The 15,880-nt window shown below is 35.4% G+C and overlaps 1 protein-coding gene across 1 annotated transcript; it reads left to right on the forward strand.

Annotated features, from left to right (window-relative positions):
* The first annotated feature begins 4,695 nt into the window (after positions 1-4,695).
* On the forward strand, positions 4,696-8,892 carry LOC106624803 (uncharacterized). Its single transcript, XM_036378494.2, has 4 exons — positions 4,696-5,150; positions 5,277-5,364; positions 6,871-8,522; positions 8,589-8,892. The coding sequence occupies exons 1-3, from the start codon at positions 5,100-5,102 to the stop codon at positions 8,259-8,261; spliced, it is 1,530 nt and encodes a 509-aa protein (XP_036234387.2). The 5' UTR covers positions 4,696-5,099; the 3' UTR covers positions 8,262-8,522; positions 8,589-8,892.
* Positions 8,893-15,880: the final 6,988 nt, after the last annotated feature.

Raw genomic sequence — 15,880 nt, forward strand, 5'->3', positions numbered from 1 at the left:
TTCAGGAGCTCGCTGCGATTTTAACTGTGATTGATAACTGTGATTTTGGAACACATTTTAGGATATGTCATAGTCGGCTTAGAAAACGAAGCAAAGCCAATGGGTCTGGTGGTGAACGAGGACAGAATAAGTATCTTCCGTTATCAAACTAAGGATCTCAACAATTGGGGGACCATGTGACTATTGGCAGTTATAAATACGAGTTAATAAAAGAATTCCTCTATCTATCTGAGATCCAGCAGTAAGTAATATTTCTAACAACAACGTCAGCCATGAAATCAATCGAAGAATCTCTCTTACCAAAAGGTGCTATCATGGACTCAGTAGGCAATTCAAAAGTAGAGCTCTCTAAAGCAAAACCATACTAACGCTCTATAAGTCACTCATAATTTCCGTGCTGTTGTATAAGACGGAAGCATGGACGATAACGAGCGTGAGCGAAGGGGAGTACCGGTTTTGATGGAATTATGGGGTGTAACATATGTGCTCTGCGGCAATATGAACATAGTAGGGAATATAAAAATATAACAGCTGCTCTGGCTTCACCATGTTGTCGGTGCCCTTGGTAGCCAACAAAGAAGACGACGACCTAAACCCAGATGAAGAGTCAAGTAAAAAGTTGAATTCTCCAACTGACGACATTTGGGACAATACAAAGACAACTGGCGAAGGCTTAATGATGCAGCCAAAACTACCACTAAGTTGTGATGAAAACTTACTGATGGTGATGATTTGTGATAACCTAAAGTGTCTGCTCTATTTTAAATCACCGGATCATCTCAAAGATTGAAGTCTACCTGAGGTAAATGTAATTATGCTTTCTACACACACGTATAAAGCTCATAGAAAAAATTTTAACCAAGCTTCGTAATAATCTAAGTTAAAACAATCAAAAATTCTTGGAATAAACAAGAAGAGCGCTACTATAAAATGTTCGTAACTTTTTAGCTTCAACTGCATTCAAGGTTCTTTTTGGACTTTCTAGTATATTCTCCGTTTCGAAGAGAGACTTTGTCATCATGATTTCTGAATTCCTCAACTGCAAGACATCCCTGTTCCTCAGGTTTTTGATTAACTTAAACAAGAGCTAAAAGAGCGTCTAAGCCATTTGATACCAGGGAGGAACAGTCAAGCAACTATTTCCAAAAATATTCTAAAACGAGGTTATTGATTCAAGCTGGAAAAAAAGCCAATTACCAACCAATTTAAATTAGTAATACGTATACTCGGTATAAAGACTATGAATAGCATCAACTGATATTCAACACTTTTGCTGCCGAACCACATTAAGTTAAATGTAGTATTCTCATTTAGTGAAGATACGATAGTTTAGCTGATCATCACATTCTGTTTGATAATAACCGTTAAAAGACCAAGAGATTATTCAATTTTTTTTTTGTAATTTTTTCTATTCAAAATCACTATAACCACCCCAGCAATTTTATTTTAAAGCAGATCCATACTTCTGCATAATATATTCAATTCAAAACAATACTTTTTGACCAATCTAATTCGACGTTGGAATTCATGACTCAAAGTCCGTACCAAAATCATTCACTGAACTACGTTATCCTATGAGAAAAGAAGAACTAAGGCTCGATGAAAGCAGCAGACCAAAGCAATTATGCCTCGTCTAAAAAGTCTGAATTATATAAAAAAGTGACTTTTGAACGGTTGAAGGCACAAGGTCAGCAAGTATAATATTTTTGAATAATTTGTATTCATTTTGTGCATTATAAACACAACGGAAGTTACTTTCTCCAGCTTTAATCACAACAAACCGCTGACAAACTGGGTTTACTAAAATATTGCGCTGACTAAATTCCACTCGCATCACTTAGCATAAGCAACTTGCGTACACCAGCAACACTGTCATCCAATGCAGATTCTAAGAATACTAAGTCCCGAGTTCCGAGTGTGGCAAATGGTGGCCATGAGCTAAATGCATGTCGTCATAGAAAAACGCTGCAGAGCGCATAAGGCACGGTACATAATTCACGCTACTTAGAAGCGAATGGCAGCTGCGCTACGCTTTTTGGCATAAGTTGTGTCAACATATGCGCTGCTATGCTGTGTTTATCATAGACAAGCTTTTTTTCCCGCTTTTCAGCAACATTTTAGCGCTGTCACAGCATCTCTGTCATGTTTCTGTACCGCTAGCAATGCCACTACATATTCCGGATGCTTATCGCTACTTGCCGAGAGCTTGCTCTTCTTCCGGGAAAACGCGCGCCTTGTCGTCCAAACGCTTATCAAGCGGCCGCCTGCTTACCATTCTCATTCAACGCAACGTTTTATGCATTTCCTTGTACTTATGTTTTTCTTAGAGCTGCCGTTTTTTGTTGTTGTGGCGTTTGTCATGCACACGCTGGCATGCTGATACTGCCACTGTCACCGCTGCTGCTGCTGCTGTCATTATTGATGACAAGAAAATAAGCGCGCTGAGCTAAGTACGTTGCCGCGAGCATTCTTTTCTTCCTTCGGCACACTTCTTGTGCAGCTTCTTCATACTAGAAGCGTCTTACTTCGGCTGCTGCTGTTCCTTTTTTTCCCATCCTCTAGAGCATTTGTCATTAAAAATCCATCTGCAGCATTTTCAAGTGCGCAAAGCAGCTGCTGAATCAGTCAAGTATACAAGATGAAGCAAAGCAAATTTTTCCATTTTCATAACTAACTTTGTATGCTGATACCCCGGGCGGAAATAATTTACCTGTTACTTCCATAGGAAAAAATAGTTTTGATTTTTACTTGAATTTTTGGTCGCTTATCAACACTAAAAATACTGCTTAGTCTTCTCGTTAAGAGTCAAAAGAGATCTACCCAATCACCTACTTTCTTCATTGTCCGACCATTATCTCTTTTATGCTCGAAAGGACCAAATATTTATGTCTTAAAGAATATTTTATATTTTACCGAAACTTTTTGAATTTATTCTTTTTATGTTTTATGGATTTTTAGGTTACTGCACAAAAACTATCTGGATAACGATAATATATTACTTTATTGTGTACTCTATTTGGGGATTTGTCTCTCATCTAATATATTGAAAAAGAGACCATATTCCAAACATCACTGAGAGAAAACGTCACCTCATCTTAGTGCTCTCATATGAAACTAAAACGAACCCAGATTTATATCCGACATATAACTCGTTCGATGTTTAATCCTAGAATTTTCTTTCGCTATGGAAAGGCCGGGCCTCTAGGCTGGCATTGATAAACCCTTATATACATTTTCTTTAAAGAAAAAAAATCTAAGTAAATCGATCAGGAGAATTTTATAAAGTAGATGTGCATACGATCTCATAATATCGGATAGTTTCCTGAAATCAATGCAGCGAAGTTGAGGCTGAAGTACGAACAAACCTAGAGCTCAACGAGTACACAAAATATGCCGCACTATTAAAACACCGGTTCGTTAAAGAATTATAAAGATCATGATGTGGTTTGAAATAACAGTTATATAACTCAGCCCCCCCCCCCCCTCTTATTTAGAGGTTTCTCTATGCTTTGAAAAACAAGCAGCATTTTCGGCACTTTTGTGTTCAAAACCTCTTAAAGTATGAAACATTCACACTTTCTTTAAAATAAAATAAAATTTTTTTATCTCATTTTTTTTAAAATCTTATTCGCTTTCTTTAAAAGTTTTCAAGGTTATGCGCTAATTGCATATTTGGGATTATGATTTTCAAAATATAATAAATTGAAGACTTTATTTATTTAATAAATTTATGCGATAACTTGTTAACGTTTTCAATTTCGTAATGGCACTCTAATAAGAACCCTCATTCTTATTGGCAAAAACTGGTACGGTTGGTTTTCACTAGCTTCTCTGGAGGCGAATTTTTCACCACGAAATCATTCGCCATAAACAGGAACAGATAGTAAACACTTGATGACAGCTCCAGAATATAAGGTGGATGCATAAGATTATCCCAACCAAGCCTCGGACGCAAGCCTCTCGATGTGTGAAATCTGGTGTTATCCTAATGGAACACAATACCTCTCTTAATGGTTAAAGCTGGCCGCTTCTAGGCCATTGCTTCTTTCAGATGGTTCAAGTGTTGACGGTACAGGTCCAATTCTGGCTCATCTCGATTCGAACACGACCGCTTTCGCTTGACATTGGCGTAAATTACCCACTTTTCATTCATCACCAGTAATCATCCGCTTCAGAAATGGATCAATTTTGTTGTGAGTCAGCAGCGATTCGCAGATGGAAATTTGGTTCATAAGCAAATTTTCACTTTTTCTCAGAGTCAATAAACAAACAACCTAGAAATTAGTTCACCTGAGATTGTAATAACAACGAAGTATTATTTCAAAGCAAGCCAAGTAAGTCTTAAAAGGTGAGTTTCTTTAGTGTTGTAATTCAATTAGAGCATTGTTCTAAGCATTCCAACTGGGTGCCCGCATACATAAGAGATAACCTGAGCTAAACGAATGTGATGATATCTTCAAGCATGCATTCTTGCCATACATGCATATTGTATTACGAACTGAAATCGCATGATTTTATATGCGAAATCGACAAATTTCATTCATTACTTTAATCACACACTAATCCGCAATTTATAGAAAACACACATACAAACAAATGTATTTACCAAATAGCTCAATAAGCTACGATAAATCTTTCAACAAATCATTTATCAAATATTTGGATTTTTATATTTAAATTCTTTCAAATTAGCGTATTGTGCGTGTATATACATATTTACGTTTAATAAAATTTTTGTCGTCATTTGCAGATTTTACCTTTTTCTTTTTTTGGTTTTTCGAGTTGTGCTTTGAAATTCTTTGTAACGGCAAGACATTGCGTGTGGTACAGCCATAGAAAATTTGTTTGCTCTTCGCATTGGAAATTTGAAAATTTACATGCATATACACCGACGTTCATATGTGTGTTTACTGTGCTGGTTAATTATACCTTACAATACCTGTAAAATTTCTTGTAATCTCGCATATGCTTGGTTGGAAAAATCAGAAAATTTTTCGTCATCGATTCAAAAAAATCAATATTTGAAAATTTGTATACTTTTCGTGATTTTTCTTTTAATATTTATATAAAAAATAGTTTTTTAACATATCAAATTAAAAATGACCAGCAGCAACATTAACAAAATTATACGCAGCAATATCACATTAAAGGTGAGCTACGATGCACATGAAAAAAATATAATTTACAAAAAACAAAAAATATTTTATAATTAATACTGCGTTTTTTTACATTTCGATCTTTTGCAATTACCACCCGCTGTGTTTCTGTCGAAATAGCCGTGGATACTTTCGAAGAATACTTCTGAAATTGTCAATACCTGTATACAGAAAATTTACAAACAATCGCAAAACAACTTCAAGAATGGTGAGTTGAATGCGGGGATTAGGGTCTTAACGGACAAAACATCAAAAATTGGACATGTTAAGTCATTATTTTTGACTTATAACGGTCCTTAGCTGATGGTGATCGAAAAAAGTGTATTATTGGTATGATGGAAAAGATCTGCGTCTTAAAGCATTTATTTTTCTACAAGAAAAAAGCTTGAAAAAGCTGCCAAAAGTTCTGATGAAACCTGGACATATTCGCTATTAACAGAATTTTCACCATGACTTTAGCTTTCCACCTTGCTATGTTGTTGTAACGGTATAAAACAGTCACCTGTACTGGATGGAATATAAATCCGAATCCGTTCTGATTATGTATAACCAACTGTGGATTACCCTCTCTTAAGTTAGTTTAAAGTCAGGAGAAGCATCAGATCACTTAAGATCAGACTTTAGTTGATTCACGACGATTAAAAGTTAACGGATATAATCTAGTGGTTTCAGGATCTCTAAATACAGATCTTAGCTTGTATCAAACTGTCATGGATTACTCTCTCTTAAGTTAGTTTAAAGTTTGGAAAAGAATCAGTTCCCTTAAGATCACATTTTAATTGATTGACGAAGATTTAAAGTCAGCTGAATACTATCTAGTTCTTCCAGGATCTTGATATATAGATCTTAGCTCATACTAAACGAAATGGCAATCGATCAGGTAATTTTGATACTCAGCAAATTAACGGGTCTAAGAAAGTTTAAGTTAAGAGTGACCCATTATCAATATGTCAATCATATTCTAAGGCGCGCAAAGTCTAAAAGTAATGCAAATTACAAAATACTATCCATCTATCTCTATTCTACAAATAAGACGTAAGATGATATTTACGGCATCCATATGTCGAGCCAGCCAGTAGATAAAGCTTTTTCTTTATCATAAACCTTATACAGGACCTATAACATAACCTAAACTCAATTACTAAACTAAAAGATTCGAAACTCTTCAACTCTTCAGCTTATTTTCAAGCCATTAATTGTGCTTCTACATAGTTTTCTTCAACAATGCAAATCTTACCTAACTGTAAAGATCTGGTTACTGATCGATGTCAGAAAAATTTCCTAATATAACTTTACGACTTCCGTCAGGACTATACAAAATATTATTTTCTACTGCAAGATCTCGGACTACGCACTAATTTTTCACATGGAAGGTGGCGTAGAAGAGGCAGAGGTGGCAAAATCGCCTAGCAAATGCACCCAAGTAAGTCTAAAGGCCAGACTGACGTCAAATCAACTTTTCGCCTTGAGGTTTGTTCACAGAATTAAAAGTATTTAAGCTCCCTTAGACCTACTCCAATATAGATGTAGTATTAGAACTTAGCTTATAGAGGTAGAAAAGTGAGGTAGTCGTCGAGACTACGAAAGAGGTAGTATTCGTATATATCTAACTCAAAAACTAGTGCAGGAAGGGAAGTGGTCTCAACAGTGTTTTAGGAAACGACTTGGATCACATTACAACACAAATTCACTTTTCACTTCTGTTAACTTCTAGACCAGAATAAAATCGCCGCAGCGAAACCGGAGAACAGGGGACCCATCCGTGCACTCAAAATGCAGGAGCGCACACGCATACCGCTCAGTATAAATGTAACACGCAGCAAAAAAGGTGCTGCAGCGTCCAATGCAACAGGGACGGGCAGCGCTGCCGCGACGGCCGGTACTAGCGGCGGAACTGCTGTTAACCCTGCAGGCGAACGTTTAGCCAGCAATGCGGCAGCAAACAATCGCCGTGGAGCTGTTGCAAATCTGTCAGCACATCGCAGATTGCTGAAATCTTCACCCAACTATAAGATCTACGGTTCACGACGCTTCGGTTCGAGTGCCAGCAGTTCGAATGCGAGCATCTTTCGGCGTAACGAAGAGCGACGACGTACCTCTACACAAACTGCGCAATTAAACTATTTACTACGCACTTATGCGACGCAAGCCAAAGAACGTAAAGCTTTTGCTATGAACTCAATTATGCCAAAGTTTATGGTATCGGCACGAAATCAACATATGGCCACACGCACAACTACCGAATCGCTACCGGCACACGTAATACAAACCGCATCGGCCATACAGCGTGAGTTAATGCCCGTCAATAGTGTAATAAAAGATCGCATTGCACTCGGTCGCACGCGTACCAACAAAATGGCGATGCAAAAGCCGAAAAGTCAGGATCCCATGAGCGGTTGGCATCATCCGCCATCGCAGGAACTCTTCCAGTCGCGTTTCAATCAGCGCGGCATCGCCAACGCCGAACTGCAGGAGCAATATCGACGCATGAAGACCGCCAATAAGATGCGCCAGTTCGAACAGTTGCGTCAAATGGAAAAGCGTAATGCCATTTTGGGTAACGTGGGCAAGAAACCGGCGCGTCAGTATGTCTTGGAGGAGTTCGAGAATAAAATGAAGATTCCTTCTTCGAGCAAGTCGCCACATCATGCCGTACGCCATCAGACGCCGCAGTTCGAACACTCATATCTGGCACGTGTCACACGTCAACAACAAAGCGGTATCGTGGATACAGAAACAACGGCACTACTACCCATTAGCGATTCATCATCGGCGCCCACAAGCCCTACGACTACGTCTCAAGCGGCTAACGCTGCGCAAAACTCCACAGCGGTACAAACAATAGCCGAAATGGGTTATGCAACAAACGAAACTTCCACGCCAGCAACACTCAATGCCGCCGCTTCGGTCAACAGCAGTACGCCAAACGCGCCACTAAGTCTGCCGATGCCTGAAATTCCAGAACCTGATGGCTCGGTTACCGTACAAATCAATTCGCCCCTTGCGATCACCAAGAAGTCACCCACATCACAATGGGCAGGCAAAGCAGCGCAACACCATTACACAATGCGTTTCAACCATAGTGCACATTTAAAAAAATTTTGAGAGTACAAATGAAGACATGTCTTCGATAATACCCATTATGGATGTGTAAGATCAAGAGATCATTTTAGGAAGTGTAAGACGATGATTAACGAATAATAGGATATGAATATACACATATGTACTTCGGTATATATGTAGGTGAACGTAGAAGAACGTAGAGACAGATAAGAACCACTGCGTAGCATGGTAAATGTCAAGAAAAAGACTATAAAAAGAATAAAAACTAAACACACACATGTAAAATCTTACGACACGATAACGGTATAGTAATCAACTTTTGTCAATATTGCTGTCTCTGTCACTCAATAAGTTTTCTCTCTCTTTTAGCGCTCGCATTGTTCTCACTCTCTTCTCTAATGTTGGCTCAGCAATTTGTTATGCGTAAATTTTCCATTGAAACGAGCAGCCGATATAAATTAAATGTTCTCCATTTGGTTATTTATTTATTTTAATATTTTGGTGCGATAGTCATGTAGTAATGTTAGTAAGAATGTGCTCAGGCTGATCATTTGAAATGTTAACAAAAATTATTATACTTACATTTGATATAATCGCCGTAAATTGATATGTGTTGTTGCAGTGATTATAATAATTAAATATAATCATACGATTACAAAAGTGGTTCAAATTATGTTCCGTTTTCATTTTTAAGCTATCACAAATTTTTCTCAAACGGAAGCAAATTTATTTTTTGGCTCCCGAAAAAAATAAAAAAAAATATTTTGAATATTTTTTAAATTAAAAAATGATTAAATAAGTTAATCAGTTTAACTTTTATTTTAATATTTTCACCCGACGCACAGTATTTATTAGTAGACTAAAAGCCGTGAGAGAGACGAAAGGTGTTGCTCTATTTCTTTGCTGAAAGAGCTTAAACGTTTCTAAACGCTAGGTTAGGTTAGGTTAGGTAAATAGGCTGATTTCTACAGAGCCCACGAATAATCCCATTTGTATTTTGCTACAGACGCTTGCTCATTATGATGCTTAGAGCTCTTAGGTATTGAGCAGAAAGACCGTAAACGTCAACGCTAAGTAAAATAAATTTTCTTTAGAACTGTTAGATTATGACATTGTGTTAGGCTAGTGATAGACTAGACGTGTATGTTACGCTCCCACAAAATATTGTAAAGGTTTTTGTGCTGCTCAGAATTATTTCTCCAAAGGAACACGAGATAGTAATTATTGCTCTTTGAAACACCCTTTTTTTGTTTGGAGTTTTTTTGTGAATCTGATTATTTTAAGTTATCGCCGTCTTTCAACTTGGTTCTATAAATAACAAGAACATCTGATGAATGCCACGTTAACGGGAAAATGTTTCTATAGCTAAACCGAAGTAGATTTTGCTCACTTAATTTTCAATTGTTATCTATCCCGAAAGATTTGGTTCTCATATAATTTTAGCCTGACACGATGTTCCTTTACCTTTGTCACTGAAGATATTTAAGACGTTAACAACGGGGATCATCAAAAGTGGGGACACTTTACACTCATTCCTCACGACAATGCATTGAAACCCAGTTGCTGTCAAAACAGGAGATCCACAAAACAATACGAGTATATGGAACGCGAGTAGACAACAGAAAAAGCTGATATCCGGATGCCAATCAATTATAAACAGCAGAGGTCTCTGGTAACGTACCAATGCAGAAAAATCCGATGAGTTTACAACACCTTTACTTCTAACGAGTTTAGTTACCGTTCTAGGAATGCAGAAGTCAGCAACTTTTTGGAGCTTGCTTGTCAGATGGAGCTACCAATCGCTGAAATAGATACCGTAAAGGTACAAATAGATATCAAAGCGTTGGCAAGCCACCGCGCAATGTCAGAATTAATACACTAGCGCTTAAAGCTTTTGCCACTGCTGGAGGAGAAACAACTCATTTCGGATCACCACTTTGGCTTCAGAAATATTCATGACACAGAGTAGAACACTTAAGAACTGATGACTTAGAAAACTGTAACTACTGCTCTGCAATTTTTCTTGATGTCCGTCAAGTATTTGACGAGCTCTACCTCAATTGTCGTTATGCTGAGTCGGATCTAAGATCCATGCGAGAGACCTTAAGACAGCGTCCTTACCCCTGTGCTCTACATCATATACACAGCGGACTTCCCAGTAATCAAATCTGACTACACAATTACGACAACCTACCTGGATGACACTGCACTGCTGGTGTTATTCGGAAATCATACTGGCACCTCTAGGAAACTGGAAACGCAATTGACGGCTCTAGAGCCATGGCTCAGCAAATAAACCATTGTCCTTAATACTGAAAAGTCCATACAAGTGATGTACCGTCTCAGGCACGATATGTGTCCACAAGTGGTCTTATATGGTCATTTGCTACAGTTGCATGAGCTAACAAGCGCAAAATATCGGAGGTTTACAATTGACAAGACGCGTACAGGAAAAGACTACGGGAAAATCAAAAGAATCCACTAACACTGGGAACGATTTCGTCGCATGCAATCCAAAACTGTAGCAGTAAATGAATAAAAATTCAAACAGCGGGAATCACTAAAATGGACTACTTTAATTCAAGGCTTGGGAACATTTTCATTGGATTCAGGGCAGAAGGAATACCAACAAAAATGCTTATGACATTAAAGAGCTTGTCAGCATATAACGGCCAGATTATCTATGTTCTTTTAAATTCGAAATTTTAATCCAATAGCCTGCATTGCAACTAACTCTCGCTTTCCACTGTTAATACTCTAACCTTCCGACTGCCGACTCACAATCCAAACAAGCGTAAGTTTGTATGTATATGTCAGGCAGAGATGATGAATGTGCATAACTCTTTACTTTGCTGATTTTGATTAGATAACTGTGCTCAAGAGGATTGATTTTTTTCTCGTTGCGCACCGAACGCTGATCTTGGGAATGTAAATATTTTGACACGAAAAAGGCGCGTCTGTTAACGCAATTTGCTCTCGTGTTGACTTTTTAAATTTCATTCCAACATTTGCAGACAGACAAACGTACATATCTACTTACGTATAACCTATCTACTGAATGGTAATCTGTGCATGAAGATGAAATATAATATATTTACATACATGCATACGTACATGCTACTTCTTCACGGAAACACATTTTGCAGGAGTCTGGAAGAACAGCTACTAAATCAAATATTTTCATGTTGACATACATAGATATGTAAAACTGAGAGTATCTTATCTACATATGTGTTTTACTTGCTTAAGTGATTTTTAATGATTATGTATGCTTGTAATCGTAGTTGGCAAGCAACAGAAACGAATAAAAAATTGGTACTTAAATTAGAAAATTTTAGCAAAAAAATGTAAGTACCAAAATTTTATTAGTTTCATTAGAAAAAAAAATTTAAGTCCTTTAAATAAGAAATTTATGCATTTAAGATAATATATTCGAACATTTGATATATCCGCGCACTATATACTAGAACAAGTATACAATTTTGTTGATCTTGGTATCATTAGGGAGGTTAAATTTAATATTAGCCTTTAAATTACCGTGACAGATAACCAAACCAATTTACTATTGCTTACCAAAAGACTATGTATAACATTAGTTACACCGATTTTTGAATATAATTCACAGATTTGGAAAACATGGTATCAAAATATTTTTTTTTTTACTTAAAAAAATGTATGTTTGGACTTTCAACGCAATCTTCCTTTTTAGACTCGACTTAACTTGTTAAAACTCTTGGCCTGTCGTTAAGAGACGCTTGGTTTAAATTTTCGTCCGCCATATAAACTGAGCCTGTAGACCTCGTGCAGATGACCGAGAGATAGACAAGCGTTGGGAGCTCTAGTAGGTTTTTACATTGCAACAAACCTCTAAAACATAGTATATAAGAAAACTACTATGTTGTATTATATAATAATACATCTCCTCGAGACTCTAAAAAGTTTTAATTATTAATAGCTAAAAATTATAATAGAAGTAAATTAAAATACGGAAAAAGACAAGCTCTCTGTATATCAACTCACTAGTACCAACTAAAATGTAGAACAACGAACGAGAAATAATATTAAACGAAAAAAAAATCGAAAACCTTAGCAAAGAAACCGTTATAGTCTTATATTTATCCAAATTAGTGTTGACCGTAAGGTTCGTTGAATGAACTGTTTTGAGAAGTTATAGTTTTGGCACCATTAATTTACTAAGCTGTATACTTATTTTAGCAAAGAGAACACAAAACGTTGGGACAAAGTTAAGCCATCTTATAAAATGCATCTCGTCCAAGTCAATGACTTAACTCTGGATATAGCAGTAATCTAATTTTTAAACGGAACATAAAATATTTTACTATTAGCTAATAAAAGCAAAAACTCTTGTGCTGTAATATTCTTCAGTGCAGAATGCAGGTGTTCCTTATATCATAAAAGGGTGTAAAAAAGTGTATCTTGATTTGGTGATATCCAGTTTATATGACAGTTATATGCTATAGTAGACTGATATGAACAATATATTCGGAGATTGTACCTTTATCTTAGACAATAATTTGTTTCAAATTTCGTAAAAGATATTTTGTGAAATGAAAAAGTTTTTCCTAGAAGGACTTGGTTTTGATCAATCAGTTTGTATGGAAAATATATTCTATAGTAGTCTGATCTACTAAAAATCTACTACTCTTTAAATATATTTGAATGTTGAAGCGGTACCTGGACAATAATCTATGACAAATTTCCTAAAGCTATCTTGTCAAATAAAAAAAGTTTTCCATCCATGGTCATGTATTTGATCGTTCAGTTTGTATGACAGCTAATTCTATTGTGATTCGATGTCGGATGAGCAGGTTCATAGATAAAAGAGCGTGCGCAAAATTTCAGAACGATATCTCAAAAACTGAGGGCTAGTCGCGCTTATACGAACATGGCTAAATCAACTCAGCCCTCCATGCCGATCATTTATGTATATATTTTATAGGGTAGCCGACGTTTCCTTCTGAGTGTTACAAACTTTGTGGCAAACTTAACAGAAGCTAATCATAGTTTTCGAGAAATTAGATAAATTTTAAGTATGATTTCATCACTCAAACTATATAACCAAATCAAATCAAGCTCAATAGTACAAAATAATTAAATAATACTTAACTTGCAATCACAACTCCTACCGTTATAAATCAATTTTTAGACCCAACAACTTATCTGACTTTACCAAATCTTCCTCAAGTACCAAGTAAAAAAGTATCGAAGCAAGATATATTAATAAACTATATAGTACAATTAAATTCAAAAATAGACAAATCTGTAACTGTAAAATGCAATTTTTTGGTATTACAATCGAAGTAAAAGCGAGGTTATAGCGTAATAAAGCATACGAAACTTCACCCAACCTCGAAAATATTTCAAAAACACACATAAGTAAGTATATGTATGGTATATGATTGCACCACCCTTGATTGTTGCCATCATGAACATAGTTGCGGTTCTTTTAACTGTAAAGAGCCATCAACCTTTGTGCTAAACAAACAATCAAGCCAACAGAGTGATGGACAAAAGAGCTCTATTTCATCCGCAAAAATCCTTCACATATGAATTTCGTATGACGAGACTTAAAAGCAATTCCACTTTTATGGTGTCAAATCAAATGAAATGAAAACTTAAAATGACCACATGAGTGCGGAAAGGAGCAGCGGTACAAGGAGCAAGAAATTCGAGCAAGCTGCAACAATAATACAGCGTTAAAATATCATTTGTCACTGGAAAGGAAAGCTGCAGACGCGCACAGTACTGGTGTGTATACCGTATAGGGTTGAAAATATCTATTTTATATATTTTCGAAATCTAATATTGAATTTGCAAGAAAAAAATTTCAACTAGCTTAAACTTTCTTAAAAACTAGTTAGAATTTTATTTATATTAAAATTATATACATATATCATAAGCTTTTCAGCTGAACTATTTCAAAAACGCTTTTTCAAAAACAACTTTAAATTTCGAATAATATAATATTTTTGAATACCTAAAATATAACTGCTTAAAAGTAGAACAATTGTTAACTAGTCATTGAACTTCAAAGCTATAATATACTAAGTTAAATTTAGTTTTAAGAGGCACACCTAATGTGAAATTTTAAAGAAATTAAATTTTTTATTTTTAGCATATTACGATAGTTTATACCTTTAAAAATATCATGCTAAAATATTAAATGAATATTTTAAATATTTTTGTTTAGTCACAAGCTTGTAAAGTGTAGCCGCTCAGTTCAATAAGTTTAATTTTTTCGCGTTTTTCTCGCAACAACTATTTTCGAATATGTTGCAGTGATTACTCGGAGACAAATGATCCGATCACTACGAATTTTTTTGCGTATTCTACTTTTTTGATCTAATCTAATCGAATTTTGGCAGTCCAAAATCGACCGAAAATTTGGGGAAAATTAAAATTTTTTTCAAACGACGCCATTTTTATGTTTTATAAAGAACTTTTTTTTAGTTTTCATAAACGGAGAAGTCTATAATCACTACACTAGTGGAGTATGTTTTTTTGTAACGCCATCGGAGATCGCGTGTACGTCGAAAAATGTTGAATTTTTTTCTACAAAAAGTTTACAGTGTTTATCCTTCAAATTTTAAAGTTTTTTTTATTGATTCCCAAAAATCGCTGTTTTAAGGCTTTCACATAAGTTGTGAGCCTTAAAATTTACTATTTACAGGTTTACTATACAGATCACTAGTTGTGAACTAGTTAAAAGTGAGTAAAATTAAGGCAAACCATATTTTCCCATATCCAAGCAGTAGGAATCTATATACGTTTTAAAAACTGTATTAGGGACCATCACACCGTATTTTATTATTCACTTTTGAGAGACTATTTCAGATAATAATTCTAAGAGATTATAACTTAAAACTCAACTAAAAAATTAAATCGTTAAAACATTCCACTTCCTGTTGGGTATAAATAACATAAGCATACATACATATGGTATATACATATGTAAGTACATAAGATAACTATTTTTAGTACATTTGAAAAACATTGGCAAACGACAAATATTATTCTAAATATTACAAAAAAATACTAAATACGCATATATTTATAGAAGTAAGGCCATCTGTGCTTGCTCAAGCGGAATTGCATGGATTTGGCGTTGACCCCCCACCTAAAAGTGCATATCTTTCGAAACAATGTGTGTGTGCTTTGAACTCAAAATCTCAGATGAGTGAATGAATAAATAATATGTTAGTTTTGTTATGTGTTTGTTACCGTTATGTGCACGTACGCGTTCAATGACATATGTATGTCAGGTATTTTCACGAAATATTTATCCATTTGTATCCTTTTCATTTCAATTTATTTGTTTAATATTTGTGGTCCTTAAAGGATTTTCATTAGCACTTCTAAACTAATTTGAAAAGAGATGCATGTGTAAATAATATATACATCTATATATAATATATAAAAATTACGTGTCACTTTTTGTCCGGGGTAAACTTTTAAACTATTGAACGTATTTTAGTAAAATTTAGCACACGATGTTCAGTTTGATTCAACTTAAAAGATAGGATAGCTTATACCTCAATTATTATATACGCATTTATTCGACAAAAAAAAAAAAAAATTATAATAAAAATAATTTTATAATTTTAAGTAAAATCACAAATAAGAAATTTATTAATTTTTCC

This window comes from Bactrocera oleae, chromosome 5 (genome assembly GCF_042242935.1).
Source record: "Bactrocera oleae isolate idBacOlea1 chromosome 5, idBacOlea1, whole genome shotgun sequence".
Classification (NCBI taxonomy): domain Eukaryota; kingdom Metazoa; phylum Arthropoda; class Insecta; order Diptera; family Tephritidae; genus Bactrocera; species Bactrocera oleae.